This window comes from Phodopus roborovskii, unplaced genomic scaffold (assembly GCF_943737965.1).
Source record: "Phodopus roborovskii unplaced genomic scaffold, PHOROB, whole genome shotgun sequence".
Lineage (NCBI taxonomy): Eukaryota > Metazoa > Chordata > Mammalia > Rodentia > Cricetidae > Phodopus > Phodopus roborovskii.
Genome location: NW_026126418.1, coordinates 65,054,439 through 65,069,344, shown reverse-complemented (window position 1 = coordinate 65,069,344; position 14,906 = coordinate 65,054,439). Strand labels below are relative to the sequence as shown.

Sequence of the window (14,906 nt, the reverse complement as noted above, 5' to 3'; positions counted from 1 at the left end):
TACCATGAAGTGACATGTTGGAGAGTTTTGAGCAGGGAAGCAATGTGACCATATTTTTATCTTATCCTCGTCATGGCTGGGTGGACATTTATTCCAGGGAAAAGCAGTATCCTGGTGTTTTCTCTACTTTTGTTTCTCCAGAAGCCCAGAGCAGCCACACCTGTATTACTTATCTGCCTCCCCTTCAAATCTTCACAGGTCTTTTGTATTAGTCCAGGTTCTTGGTTAAATGGATACACATAGGGCCTGGCAGGGGCAGTAATTAGGGGCTACTGAAAGGTTCCAAGGGGAAGACTTAATGGTGGATTTCCCAAAATCCCAAAATCCCAAAATCCACCATTTGGCCTTCTCTACTGTCTCTAAGTTAAGGGAGTGTCCCTCCATGGGGAATGTGCTTCCAAAGTCCATTTGTGCACCAGGGATACATCCTGGTTCCACTGTCAGAGGTCCCTTAGACTGCCCAGGCCTTCTAGCTGAGACCCATGTTCAGAGGGTCTGAGTCAGTCCCATGCTGACTTCCCAGCTATCAGTCTGGGGGCCCATTAGCTCCTCCTTGTTCAGGTCAGCTGCTTTAGTGAGTTTCTGTAGCTTGGTCTTGCCTTCCCTCTCTGCATCTGGATTCCAGTTCGGCTCAGTGTTCAGTTGTGGGTGTTTGCTTCTGTCTCCATCAGCTACTAGATGAGCCATGATGGTGGATAAGTTATCAGGGAATGGCATTTATGGTAGCCTTTCCAGTGTTGCTCAAATTGTTAGTTGGGGTCTGTCTTGTAGGTCTCTAGACATTTCTCTATGTTCAGTTTTCTCTTCAAACCTATAATAGCTCCCTCTTTTATAGTCTCTCTCTCTCTCTCCTCATCTATTCCTCCCCTGACTCAATCTTCCTAGTTCCATGCGCTTTCCTCTCTTCCCCTTCTCTTTCTCCTAGTTCCCTCTCCACTCACTGTCCCTCCCCTACTCCCAATATGCTCAGGAGATCTTGTCCCTTTCCCCTTCTGTGAGGAACCTTGTATGAATCTCTTAGAATCCTCCTGGAAGTCTTTCATAGTATCTTTTTCTGCTCCACTGAACATGGAGTGAAGCTCAAGGCCTTTTGGTGTTTCTAATACTGTATGAAGAACACATCACACTTCACCCAAAAGAAGCCTTCACACTTAACTGGCAGTGTGACTGGTTATGTGGCTTATTTGTCATTTCTCCAGGCTGGTTTTCTTCTGTGATTAAGTTCAATGTCCTGTAAAGGACTATTGTGAGGATTAAAAGATTACTCAGGAAAGGACCCTTACAACTTCATCAGAAACAGAAGAAGCTCTCACGGGGGTGGGGGTGGGGTGGTGGTGGTTGTGCCATATTAAATATGTAAAACTCCTGAGAACAGGACTGAAATTTGCCATGTTAATATTTACATATTTCCTTTTACATTTGCCATGCAAATAGCACTTTGGTGTTCTGCTGTTCACTAAGTCAAGACAGCCACACCTGTGCTTCAAGGCAGCCCAGAACCCATGCTCTCCACGTGACCCAGCTTTCAGCCTGTGCATTTCCTCATTATTGTTTTCATTATTGCTTTTCTTTCTCCAGGAGCCCAGACCTGTTACACCTGTATTGCCTTGCTGCCTCCCCTCCAAGGTCTCACAGGCCCTCCTTGCCAGTGCAGGCTTCTTGCTAAAGTGGACACACCCAGGGTCAGGAGATAGGGCTGTTGCCTGGCTAATTAAAAGCCCAGGAATCCCAGACTGGCTCTCAGTGCCTGCAGATACAGCTGCATCGAAAACTTTGATTCCAGAGACAAGAACATCCTTGAACAAAGGTAATTTCTGCTATCTAGAGCCTTCTAAAGTCTTTCTGTCTAGCCCTGAGTGCTTCTGGAGGCCTTGACCCAAGGTAAAAGGTATTGGAGAAATTAAAATTGCTTATAATAAAAATGCTGCTTGCAATTTGTTTATTCTCTGCTTAAAGACAATTTTCAAGTGAGGCACTGATGGTCCTGGGCAGGGAGGTGCTTCCCTGAATGAAGAGTAAAGGAATTGAGAATTCAGAGGGGCGGTTCTGCTGATAGATGCTCAGTAAGTCAGAAGGCTAGGTCTGTTGACAGATGCTTGGGAATTCTCAGCTTAAAAGCATGAAGTATAGTGATTCACTAGCTGTGAGGAGAGCTAGAACAGAGGTGGAGAGCACACCCTGATTTTCTCTAAGCCTAGCAATGCGCAAGAAGTCACCTCGGGTGATGGAACTTCCTCACTGTCCATATGTGGTGGTGGATGGCATTTCAAAACCATCATCTCCTGGAGACCTAGGAGCACACCAGTCACTAAAGGCCTGGGAGCTTCCACTCAGGGCTTGCTGGCCTTGAAATATGTTCTGTACAGGGACACTTTAAAACATTAATCTGGATGCTAAAAAAAAAAAAAAAAAAAAAAAAAAAAAAGACTCCGTGCTTAAGAGCATTTAGTGCTCTTGCAGGGGACCAGGGTTCATCCACCTGGGCAGCTCACAACTGTCTATAATTCCAGTTCTAGATGATCAAACTTTCTCTTCTGACTTCCATAGGCACCAGGCACACACTTGATGCACATACATACAGACAAGCAAAATACTCATTACATAAATACAATAGATAAGTCATTAAGACATTTTAATGTATATGTGGTGAGGGCTTAGGAAGCTCTTACTAAGTAATTTTCATAAAACCCTAGAAGCATATAAGAGAAGAATATGTATATTTCCCCCCCCCTTTTTTTTTTCAGGGCCAGGCAATGATGACTTCTCCACAATCTAGTGATTTTTTTCCTCCTCAAGACAGTTCTGAATACAGCAAAGAAAGTAAGTGTGAATCACAAACAAGTTTGGACCATCTCCATTTACTCTCACCAAGGGCAATAGGGCTGTGTACTACAAATAATAAAAAACTCAGAGATAGATATTGGGGTTCAAGCTGAAGATCACAAAAAAGAAAAGTGGCCAGCCAGTAGCTCTTACCAAGGCTGAAATGGAGATCCTGTCTTTTCTGGGTCTGGAGACTGAATGTTTGTCACACGAGACCCTTTGCTTCTCCCTTATATACCTTTCTACTGCTCTGTTTCTCTTTTAGATTGATTCATTCTCATGTAGCCATGGATGGTCTTGGACTCACAGAGATCCATCTGTCTCTGTCCCCTGAGTCCTGGGATTAAAGGGTATACTACCACCGCCTGGTCTCTATGGCTAGCTTTGCATTCTAATCTTTAGGCAACCTTTATTAAATCATAAACAATATACCACTATAATTCCCCTTTTTTGTCAATACAAAGAGGAAGACTACATAAGAAAACTATATACAGTAAGTATAATAACTATATATAATATATACAGGCAATAAGTACATCAACAGTGTCTAGTCCATTTGCATTTGAAAAATTAAAAGAAAATACTCCATTATGTATTTTATCTGGACGAATCCAAAGTTTTGTACCTAATTTAACTTTCTATTCTAGTTTGCATTATCAAATTGCATTATCTTGTAATGTCTCTCAAACTTTTACAGTTTATACCTTTTACAGTGAGTTTGTTTTCTGAGTCTGGAAAACAAAGAAAACTATAACTATCTAGTCTTCAACTCCTTCAGACACCCGAGAAAGAAATAATATTAACTGAGGAAGCAGGAAGTATGAGCAAATAGCTTCCAAAATGTGTGAGAAATGACAGAAACAGCTGGCTGCCAAGTTTCTTCTGCAATGTGGGTTCATCCATCTTTGACCTATATACCTAGCATATTTGACAGAATTTTTTTTTGTGAAGCAGGATTTTTGAAGAACTGTCCCGCTTTGTCTTGGCCAGGTTTGGCAGTCACTCTCTTTTGTGTCCTGTTTGTCCAATTTGGACAGCACAGTGTCAGCAGTTGAGACAAGGACACTTCTTACCCAATGATGTACTTTTATCAAAGAAAGTTAACTTCATGTAGAATTTCTTTGATGCCCATTATCCTTTTTGAATCAGATTGGTGCTGCCAGGAGCAGACATGTCTCATTGTCATAAAAAAGTACATATGTTATTAAAACATCTTAGATGCCATATTCTGTAGATTGTGAAGTTTTTGAAGACTGTCTAAAATGTGTCTGTTTGACATTGATAACATGCTAATATGACTACAAGTTCGATTGTAATAGGTGGCTAATTACTAACCTGCATTTCCTTATTATTCTATATAGTTTGTAATAATAACTTTCAAGAACTAGAAATTTGCAATACATTGTTAAATGGGCTGTATAGGTACAATACCTTGAACAAGATTAGAAACATATGTACAGTATGTTTTAACAAAATTAATCTCAAATTTGTATCAATATCCAAAATTTGTATGCAATATGCAAAAGTGCAATCCAATGTAAAATATTTAAAAATAGTAGTTGCTACTAATCTACCTTTTTATCATATATATATATATATATATATATATATATATGTATCCTTTTTTCTTTTCAGAGTAGATTCAATAATCTACCCTTTTATTCTACCATATCTACATCCCCCTTTTTCTTTTCAAACCAAAAACCTTGAATCTAATCTCCTTTGTTTAGCTGTTTTTTCTGACTATTACCAATAACAACGTGTAACCAATCTCCCTAACAATGACAAATATCCATAACTTATTGAATGACTGAAAACCACATACCCCACCTCTTGGAGATGGAGATCATGTTTTTAAAGTTACTACCTGCTGCCTGGGGTCCACATCATCTTTAGGGGATCCTGAAAAGAAAATTTTGGATTAATTGTCAAATCTTGGGAGAGGTAGCTATATAATTTATTGTTCAGACTCTGCATATTGGGAAAGTGCAGGGCTTGTCTGAAGTCCTGGCTAGAGCAGTATAAGTGGCTGGATCCTCTTAGCTAGCCTCTTTGAAATTGTTCTGAGCAGTGTCTGTGGGGCTGGATCATCAGCTGGCCACCTTGAAATTGTCCTGAGCAGGTTGTAGTCCAAAGCTGATCTTTAGGTGGTGTTTTTCAGCTTAGTGGCATTGTTACAATCCTGATGGAATCATCATTGTGGGGTTCCATCTTTTTGGAGACTTCAGAGATCACATTAGGTCAGATTATTATTTTTTTCTTAGTAATTTTTTTCTGGGTTGTTCTTCCTTCATCTTTGGATGCTTATTTGTCCAAAGGTCTTTATATTCTTTGAGATGTTTGTTTATTTTTCTGAAAAGGCAAAAACAAAACTCTTCCCCAACCCTAACTTTGGGGAGTTTTCTAATCTTTATCAGTTTTGATTTATGATTTCTCCTGAAGTTTTTGGTTTAGCTTCTAAGCTCTTCTACCATCCAGAGAAATATGTTTTTTTCCCCAATAGGCATTAGGTTCTTTAGTTACTCTGGGAAGGAGTTTCCATGGTGACAGGAAATGACTGAACCATATTTGACATAGTTTCCCAGTGGCAAAGGATTGCCTTATTGCCTTGAATATCTTTTGTTGATCTACTAATCTCTTGTTGATCTACGTTCATTAGTCTAGTGCCTGCCTTGCCATACCTTCTACATAATCCAGAAGGGAGGGGTGTTCTTTTTGTATTATACTTAGAAAAAGCATTTTTTTTTTAGGAATGCCATTTACAATATCTTTTAAGGTGACATTGTTTATCACAATTAAAGCACTTGATTTTACTTCAAACCTTTTTAAATCACTCTCCTACCCATGCATCATCATGGTCATGAGTTTCAACATTAATTGCATCTTGGACTCATTCCAAAGGTGATGACCTTGCTTTTTAAAAGCCTAGTTACCCCATTTCATTAAAAATTAGCATTTTCAAAAGTCAGAGATTCAATTGTTATTTGTTTATCTTCTGAATCTGGTAGCAATCTATATATTGCTGATGTCAATCTTTGTAAGAAATCCATGAAGGTTTCCTTTGGGCCCTGTATAACTTTAGTAAATGATTTACTTTTTTTTTCTACTTCACCTATTATGTCCCAGGCATTCAAAGCTGCTGCATGACATAAAGTCAAGAGGTGGTCACTATGTAGACATTGCTTTCTAAAGTAGCATAATCTCCTTTTCCAAGAAGTTGTTCTTGGGCGATATCCTTATCTCCAGCTTTAGCCCATTATTCCATAGTCTTAGCTTCTTCTCTGAACCAGGTAATACATTGTAATTGTGGGTCAGGCTCTACAATAGCTTTAACCAAATCTATCCAGTCTGGATAATGCTATTACAAACTGACCACATATTTAACATCTGCTTCACAAATGATGAATGCATGTCATAAGAGACTACAGCTTCTTTGAAATTTCTCTTAATCTAACATTGTCATAGGCATCCAATTAACTCTTACAGAACCTCTATCATTTGGCACTTCCTGTAAGGTTACTGGATATATTAAGGTTGATTTTCTTAAGACCTTAAACTGTTCCTCTTTAATCTTATAATGCAATGTTGAAATTGGTTCTCCAGTGAATTCCTCTGTCTGGATTTGAATATCTCCATGATGTGTTTTAATAAGTTTTTCTAAGGCCTACAGCTTGGCACTCATATCAACCAAGTTTTTTAGAATTATCAAACTGACAACAAAGATTATCAAAATGATAATTAACAGCATGTCAATCCTGGTTAAGTTGATTAGCCCTTCATTTACTTGTACCATTTTTAAACCATCCATTGTGTAATCATACAGAGACCTGATTCTCTCCATTGTAATAGTGTTTCCAATTTTTTAACGTGAGAAAAATAAACTCTTTTAAATAATTCCTTCCTTTAAGAATTTATAATTGTCTCACCCAATATGCCATTGATGGCGATTCAGATGATGGTGAAGTATGAAGATGTCTGCTGTTGCATAGAATAGCAGAAGCCTGCTTAGGTTTCAGAGCAGCTACCTAGTTTGACATCATCCTGCGAAGGGGATCCAGAGAGTCCAGGAGGTCCAGGGAAAGCCCACAATGCACTGAGAGAAAAGAAATCAAAGACTTGAGGAGAAAACAAAAGAAAACCTAGTTGGCCAGGCAGGGCCTGCAGTGGGATTATTTCTTCCTTCCAGCCTCCCCCCCCCCACACACACACACTCTGCAGCTCTGGCCTGGGCCTGGTGGCTTCAAAGCCATAGGCAAGCAGCTTTTTCATGAATTTGTGCCTTTACGTTGGGTACCAATTTGTTAGTATGAATAATAAAAACCCAGAGACAGATATTGAGTTTCAAGCTATAGATAAGAAAAGTAAAGCGGCCAGCCAGTAGCTCTTACTTCTACCAAGTCTGAAATGGAGATCTTGTCTTCTCTGTGACTGGACATTAAATGTCACAAGAGACCCTTTGCTTCTTCCTTATGTAACTCTCTAGTGCTAGGATTAAAGGCGTGAGCTCTGTTACCCTGGGTGGTCTTGAACTCACAGAGATCCAACTGTCTCTGTCTTCTGAGTCCTGGGGTTAAAAGTGTGTACCACCACTGCTTGACTTCTGTGGCTAGCTAGTATGGCTAGCTTTGCATTCTGATCCCCAGGCAAGCTTTATTAAATCATAAACAATGTGTCACAACAGAGTTGAAGGGGCCTGTCTCACTTTCTTAACCAAAAATCTATTTACTCTGGCTGAAATACTCAGAAACTTACATATTGAAATCTCAAGGCTCTTAGTTCTTGTCTTAATAGTTGAATTTAGAATTGCTTGTTCCTTTGCTCATTCCAGCAAGTCATAGATGGGGCAGATGTTAGGGTGGGCCAACCAAAGGCTGGTTGTGGTTCTGGGTGGTAGCTGAGCTGGTTGTGCCTGGCCATGGTTCATGCCCCCTCAGGTGATGGTCCATGCCATTGGGGCAAACTCTCCCTTGTCTGTGGTGATGGGGAGATATCAGCTCTCCTGATGCAGTGTCCAACAAGAGGCAGGGTCAGCTATCCCAGGGCCAATGAGGGGGCAGGGCTGGCTTTGCACAGCCCTCGGGTTTCAACATACATAGTTCCTATGACCCCCTGTGGTAACGTGAGCCATGGATCATCAGCCCAGACCCTGGCTGCTGTTTGACCATGGACCCAGATGACACCATAGCCCATGTGGCTGTGCAGATCACTCAGATATGCCTGACACTAGTTGAGGCATGGCTCTCAGAGCCAACATGGCCATAAGATGTGGCCTAGACCCTGGACATCCATGTAGGACTAGTCTGGTGGAACCATAACCACAAGATCTCCATGACTCAGGAAAACAGGTATCTGAAAGGAGTTTCAATAAGGGCCCTGTGATGATGGTGTGCCAGAGGCCTGAAGTCTTAAAACAGACCAATGATTCATTGTAATGAACATTTTCTGGGTGGGGCTGATTAGACAAAAGTGTGACACATTGTAGCTACCAATGCCACTAGGATGAATGAAGAAGGTGTTGGACAGAAGATAGAGCTGAGTTTTTAGCTTGTTTTGATTTGAATTAACTTTGGGGGGAGAAATGCTGCAGGGGTAAGTGGTGAATGTGGAGGCATGGGAGGAGAGTGGGATTGGGGTGCGTGATGTGAAATTTCAAAGAATCAATAAAGGATTATGTTAAAAAGAATTTCTTGCTCATTTTGATTAAGATGATAAAGAAAGAAATTATGCACATACTGATGACTGGTTTAAGTAGTTTTGGTTGTTGTTGTTGTGCAGAGACTTTATAAATTAGGAAAAGATAACTCCAGAAAAACTGGCAAATGCTGAACACTCTTGCAACCAGGAATGTATTTTGTTCTTTTCTGTGTCTTGATTTATAATAAACCAGTCTTACCCTATTTCCCTTCCCTTGTTTTCATGTTTTTTTTCTCAAAACAATATCTATCACAGAAATTTACATTTCATCATTATTAGAATGAAATGGAGCCCAAACCTTAAAGCTAATTATACCCACACCTGTGTCTTGTGCTTTTCTGTCATCTGTCAGGACAGATATATCCCAGTACCTACAGGATCTATGACTCCCAGCAGATGGTGTGGGTCCTAACAGGGAATTCTTTAACAGCAGTACCTGCTAGCAACAATGTCAAGCCTGGTAAGTGACATGAGAGGGTACTGTTACTCTTGAAGAGCCATCAGGTTCTCGGTGAATGGACATGAGCCTGCATAAGTCTTTGCCATTCCTTACCTGGTCACCAATCTGATCTTCAGAGGAAAGGAAAAGAGAAAAAGATTGTCCCCCTGCTACAAAGGAAAATATATACATAAAAATGACAGTGCAAGAGCCAACATCTTCCCTCACTAAAGTGTCTTCAAATAGGAAAGACTTGTGTCCCACTGTCACTAAGTTTCTTTTTAGAATGGTGTTCCTTTAAATTCCAACTAGCATCTACTCATATCTATAGATTCAAACTCTCCCATCTTGCCACTATCAAACTTACTCACTCTTCTCTCTTGACATCTTCTTTTCTAATAGTGGTGAAATGTTTCTTCTTCTCATCAAAAGGAAATCCACTCAGCCTGTCTCACTTCTTTTAAAACTTCCATGTTTTATATAATTCTCCTCTTAACCTTGTCCACCACAGAGAGACCTCTCACATCATATCCCTAGTCTCAATAATAAAACTTCCTCTTCATTCCCAGATTCTATTCCTTTGCCCTTTGTGTTGGTCAGCTTTTCATTATTATGATAGCCTACCCTCACCACCACCAGAAATAATACTTAGAGGCTGATTTGGTATAATATGTTCAGGGTTTTCAGAGCCTTCTGTTGGTTCCATTGCTTTTTTAGGTCTGTGTCAAGACAGACAAATGGTATAGTGGGAAAAGGGCTGTTCTCCTTATGGTAGACAGGAAGTTGGGGCGAGGAGGTTCCAACCTTCTTGCTTTAAAGGAACATCACCAGTGACCAATTAGGTCCTGCATCTAATAACTCATTCAATTGTAAACTCATTAATGGATTAATCCATTGATAAAGGTAGGACCCTCATACTCTGATTATGTCTCAATAGTGTCAACAGGAAATGTGCAAGCTTCAATATATGAGACTTAGAAGGGAGTATTTTATATCTTGCCCTAAGTCAAATCTCCAGTGTATACATAGAGCTTTGTCTTAGGTGGGTAGTTAATAAATAGCTGTTGAATAGTTTTGTTTCCTGTCCTCTGCTAAGAAATAGATACAGGACGCCCAAACTCTTGGGAATCTCTTTCTAAATTATTGGATAATTGATGGGAGATGTCATTCTGTAAATATGTTTCTCATACTGGTTAATGAATAAAACACTATTGGCCAATAGGAAAGCAAGATAGGCAGGACTAAGAGACAAGGAGGATTCGAGGAAGTAGTAGGGAGGAGTCAACATGGAGAGACTGGAGAAAGCAGAATGCCAGTCCCTCTCTCCGGTAAGATGAGACCACATGGAAATACTTAGATTAATAGAAATTGGTTAATCATTAAGACAGAGCTAGCCGATATAAATTAGTACCTGGCCAACAACATTATATCAAATATAGAGTCTCCGTGTGTTATTTGGGGCTGGCGCGGCTCTGGGCCCAGGTCGGCAGGAAAAAATTATTCATAACAGATAATTAAATTTAATAAAGACTGATAGAAAACTCATACAATGAAAATTTAAATAGATAGCGGTTTATTTCTTTCATATGTAAAACCAGTGGGCCAGGACAGGCTGGGTTCCATGATGCCACCAGAGGCCAAGGATATTGGCTTTCTGCTTCACCAACTTCAAGTTTAGTTATCAGTTAATTATTTGATGTAGGTGAGAAGATGTGACAAATGAAGTATTCCCAGGTGAGTCTAGTCTATTAAGGAACAATTTTAGAAATGCTACAAATATTACTATTCATATATCATGACTATATTTAGCGGTAACAGTAGTAGGTAATAAAATATCTTTTTTTTTTTTTTTTTTTTTTTTTTTTTTAATTTTTGGGAAGCAATGTGTCCAGGTGACAACTGAGGTTCTGGTATCAAGAATAAAAGGAAATTGGTCTCAGGAAACAGCCAATAATCACATAGCTAATGAGGGGAACTTTGATGGGGATATGATGACGATGATTTGGAGGATTCACAGGGTTGGTCAAAAGACTAAATAGCTTTTGGAGCCTGACATCGTCCCCATTGTTCTTGTGTTTCCAGTCATTCTTAGCTTGATAGCATGTAGAGACACAGAATTCCAAGACCCTGCAAAAGGTAATCTAGTTCTTCTCGGGATCGAGAGTAAAAGTCTCTGCCTCTTCTGTGCTGAAATCCAGGGAACACCTACTTTGCAGCTTAAGGTGAGTAAATGCAGCAGGTGAGGGAGGTATATTAGATAGACCTTTATTTAAGATAGCTTACCAGGTTACAGAATAAAAATGATATCCACAATATCCCTGCTAGTTTTCTCTCTTCAGAGTAAGGAAGGAACCCTCACCTAGCTGGTCCCCAAATAAGTTACAATGCTACTAAGTAGATACAGCATTTTTTTTTTTAATACCCAAAGAACAGGATTTAAGTGAAAAGCAGAACATCAAACAAATCATGAAATTGTTTCTGAAAAGTGAAGGAACAGTGGCTTCTCCATCCTTAGTCCTGAGTAACTCCCTTGTAGACACCCCCAGAGATGCTAATATGCAACACTTAAGCAAAGGATTGCTAACCTGGAGTTTTCATAGTATATATTTCATATCTGTGTGCTAAAAGAAATATAGTTAAAAGTTTCATCCCTTGCCAATGATGGAAATTGTTATGTATAGTTGGATATTCAGGGTGGCTGGCCCAAAATTGTACATGATTGCGTACCAGAAGCCTTCCATCCCTACCCTATTCCCTTTCAGGGAATACAATGTCTTAAAAAATCAGGACCCCTTGTATCATGGGACTCTGGGAAAAAGCCAGGCTATTTGGAAACTAGTGGGTGCCTGTTTTGATAGCTTTCTATCTTTTCATTTGCCTGTAACCCTAAGCCATGTCCCTCCTATTGGGCTTAGCAGTTAGTCCCATGACATGCACTCAGTGTGTGCAGTTACTGTAGCCCCCTCTCCCTGGTCATCCTCATTGACAAGCCTGTTTCTTATCCTAGAATGTGGACATCATGAATATGTACAATGAGAACAAAGTACAGAAAGCCTTTCTCTTCTACCACAGCAAAGAGGGCTCCACATCTGCCTTTCAGTCAGTCTCCTATCCTGGCTGGTTCATAGCCACCTCTTCCATAGCAAGACAGACAATCATTCTCACACAGCAGAGGGGTGAAGCTAATAACACCAACTTCTACCTAGAGCCTGAGAATTAAAATCCAGCATGTCCTGAGTCCAGGACAAAGAATCAAAGTTTTGGAGAATCTTTTACTTGAAAACACAGCAAGCAAGGCATCTTAAAAGACCACCACCATGTCAACACCTCTCCAGACATCCATTTCTGAAGTGTCACTCATCTCAACATCATTCCAGTGTGGAGCTCAAGAATCACTTTTATCCTTTCTTGATCTTGTCCCACCATCTGTTCAGCTACCAAGTACAGTCAAGTCACAGTCTTCTCACATGCAACTCTCCCTCCCTGTTCTCACAGCAGCCCATGGTGCAGAGAAGTGAATTCCAAAGAGTCAATGCAAGATTCTTCCTTCTTATCTTTATGTATGTTTATTATAAATATGATAAATACCTAAAAGGTAGGTTTCCAGAGTGAGGCAATATAAAAGAACATTTTATGTGTCTTGATGATCACTATAGATTCAGAAATTATCACTTAATAATTTGACACACAGAATACACGTTTATTATGGTAATTGTTAACCAAAGTGAATAAAAAATGAATCCAAATTTCAAAGAGTCATTCACATCAATTTGAATTTTAAACTAATTGTACTGTCTTAAAAGTGATGGGAAATCGTAGAGTCAGTTCTGATATTTTTCTTGTGTTTTCTGGAATTTTAGAAGTGCTTGTGGGATAGTTTTAAATCAGTTGTATGTTGTGTGAGGGTGTGGTGCTTTGAATAATAATGGCCTCTATAGACTCATGTTCAAATGCTTTGTTACCAGGGAGTAGAACTGTTTTAAAGTTACAAAGATTAGGAGGTGTGGCCTTGTTGGAGGAAGTATGACACTGGGAGTGACATCAAAAATCCATACCAGGCTTAGCATCTTTCTCTCTGCCTATGGATCAGGATGTATAACCCTCAATCACTTCTCCAGCACCATGTCTGTGTGCCTGCCGCCATGATCCCTGCCATGATGATTGATAATGGACTAACCTCTGAAACCCCAATAAGAGGTGCCTAGATCATGGTGCCTCTTCACTGCAATAGAATAGTGACTAAGACAGAGGGTTACTTTAGCTGAAAGACACACAGATTGCAATAGACCATGCAATCCTGAATACAAACATGAGCATGATAATTTCTCTTCCTTCAGACCCCAATATGCAAAGCAGTAAATTAAGTCTTGTGATGTTGCAAACACAGGTGAAATATGTTCCAAGACTTGGTTTGGAATTATCTGACATAACATCACCACCAGTGATTCTGTTTTGGATACGCCTTGGATTCTACCTTCCATCTCACAGCTTACCTCTTAGTCCTATTATTTCTATGCATCAGGCTTTAAGAAGGTATTATATGACAGTGCCTTAATTAAGGTATCTATTGCTGTGAAGAGACACCATGATCATGGCAATTCTTTATTTTTATTTTTTTATTTATTTTATATAACCAAGTCCATTTAAATGAAAACAAACATTTATAGACAATATTTGGGAATTTGGGCATCGTTCTTTCCAAACTACTTCCTGCTGGTAAGGGACGCTGTCATGGGGGAATCTAAGAAGATGCAGAAATCCTGACTGTAGTCTGCAAGGCTGCTTTGTCCAGTTGTTTTGAATGTAGGATCACCTGGTACTCTGTTTTAGGCAGTCTGGCTTGATCAAACCACATTAGTCTGGAAGGAATCCACATCTTTTCATTTTCTGTGGAAACAAAAATAGAAATCCTTTTCCCCAGTAACTTGTCCTTCAACTTAAATTTTGGAGTCAAAGCATTTTTTTTAAATTTATTATTTTACATGTCGATTCCAGTTCCCTCTTCCTCCCTCCCTCCCTTTTACCCTCTCTGTCCTCTAACATGCACCCTAACCACCCTCCCCTCCCATCCCCCCACCCCAATTCCATATGTAGGGGAATTCCATCCAGTTGGGGTCATGTAGTTCTGACAGGTCATGTGAAGTAGGGACTAGGGCTTCTCTCCTGTCTCTAGGTTAAGGCAGTTATCACTCCATGGGGGATGTGTTCACAAGGTCCTTTTGTGCACTAGGGATACATCTTGGCTCCACTGTCTGAGGTCCCTTAGACTGCTCAGTCCTTCTGGCTGAGACCCATATTCAGGGGGGCCTGAGTCAGACCCATGCTGGCTTCCCAGCTATCAGTCTAGTGGCCATTAGCTCCTCCTTGTTCAGGTAAGCTGTCTGTATGTGTTTCTGCCACATGGTCTTGTCCTCTCCATCTGCATCTGGGTTCTAGTTCGACTCAGTGTTTATGTATGGGTGTTTGATCCTCTTTCCAACAGGCATTAGATGAGAGCTCCATGGATAAGTTAGTTGTTGATCTCACTCTCTGGAAGGGCATTTATGGTAGCCTTTCCACAGAAGCTCAAATTGTTAGTTGGCGGCAGTCTTGTAGTTCTCTAGACCTTTCTTTGTGTTCAATTTTATCTTCAAACCAATATTAGCTCCTTCTCTTATGTTCTCTCTCTCTCTCTCTCTCTCTCTCTCTCTCTCTCTCTCTTTCTCTCTCTCTCTCTCTCTCTCCTGTCTTCTATTCCTAATCGGGCTCAATCTTCCTGGTTGCATGTGTTTTCCTTTCCTCCCCCACGTTTTCTCCTACTTCTTTCTCCATTCGCTGCCCCCCCCACTTCCCCTGTGCTCCGTGGGGGACATGTCCCTTCCTGGTTCTGTGAGGGACTTTATATGAATCTCTTAGAATACACCTTGTATCCTAGTTCCTCTGGTGGTGTGAATTATAGGCTCTCTAGGAG

The 14,906-nt window shown here is 40.2% G+C and overlaps 1 protein-coding gene across 1 annotated transcript; it reads left to right on the top strand.

Annotated features, from left to right (window-relative positions):
• The first annotated feature begins 1,578 nt into the window (after nt 1–1,578).
• On the top strand, nt 1,579–12,185 carry Il36b (interleukin 36 beta). Its single transcript, XM_051184003.1, has 5 exons — nt 1,579–1,807; nt 2,745–2,820; nt 8,870–8,977; nt 11,039–11,178; nt 11,964–12,185. The coding sequence occupies exons 2-5, from the start codon at nt 2,754–2,756 to the stop codon at nt 12,174–12,176; spliced, it is 528 nt and encodes a 175-aa protein (XP_051039960.1). The 5' UTR covers nt 1,579–1,807; nt 2,745–2,753; the 3' UTR covers nt 12,177–12,185.
• Nucleotides 12,186–14,906: the final 2,721 nt, after the last annotated feature.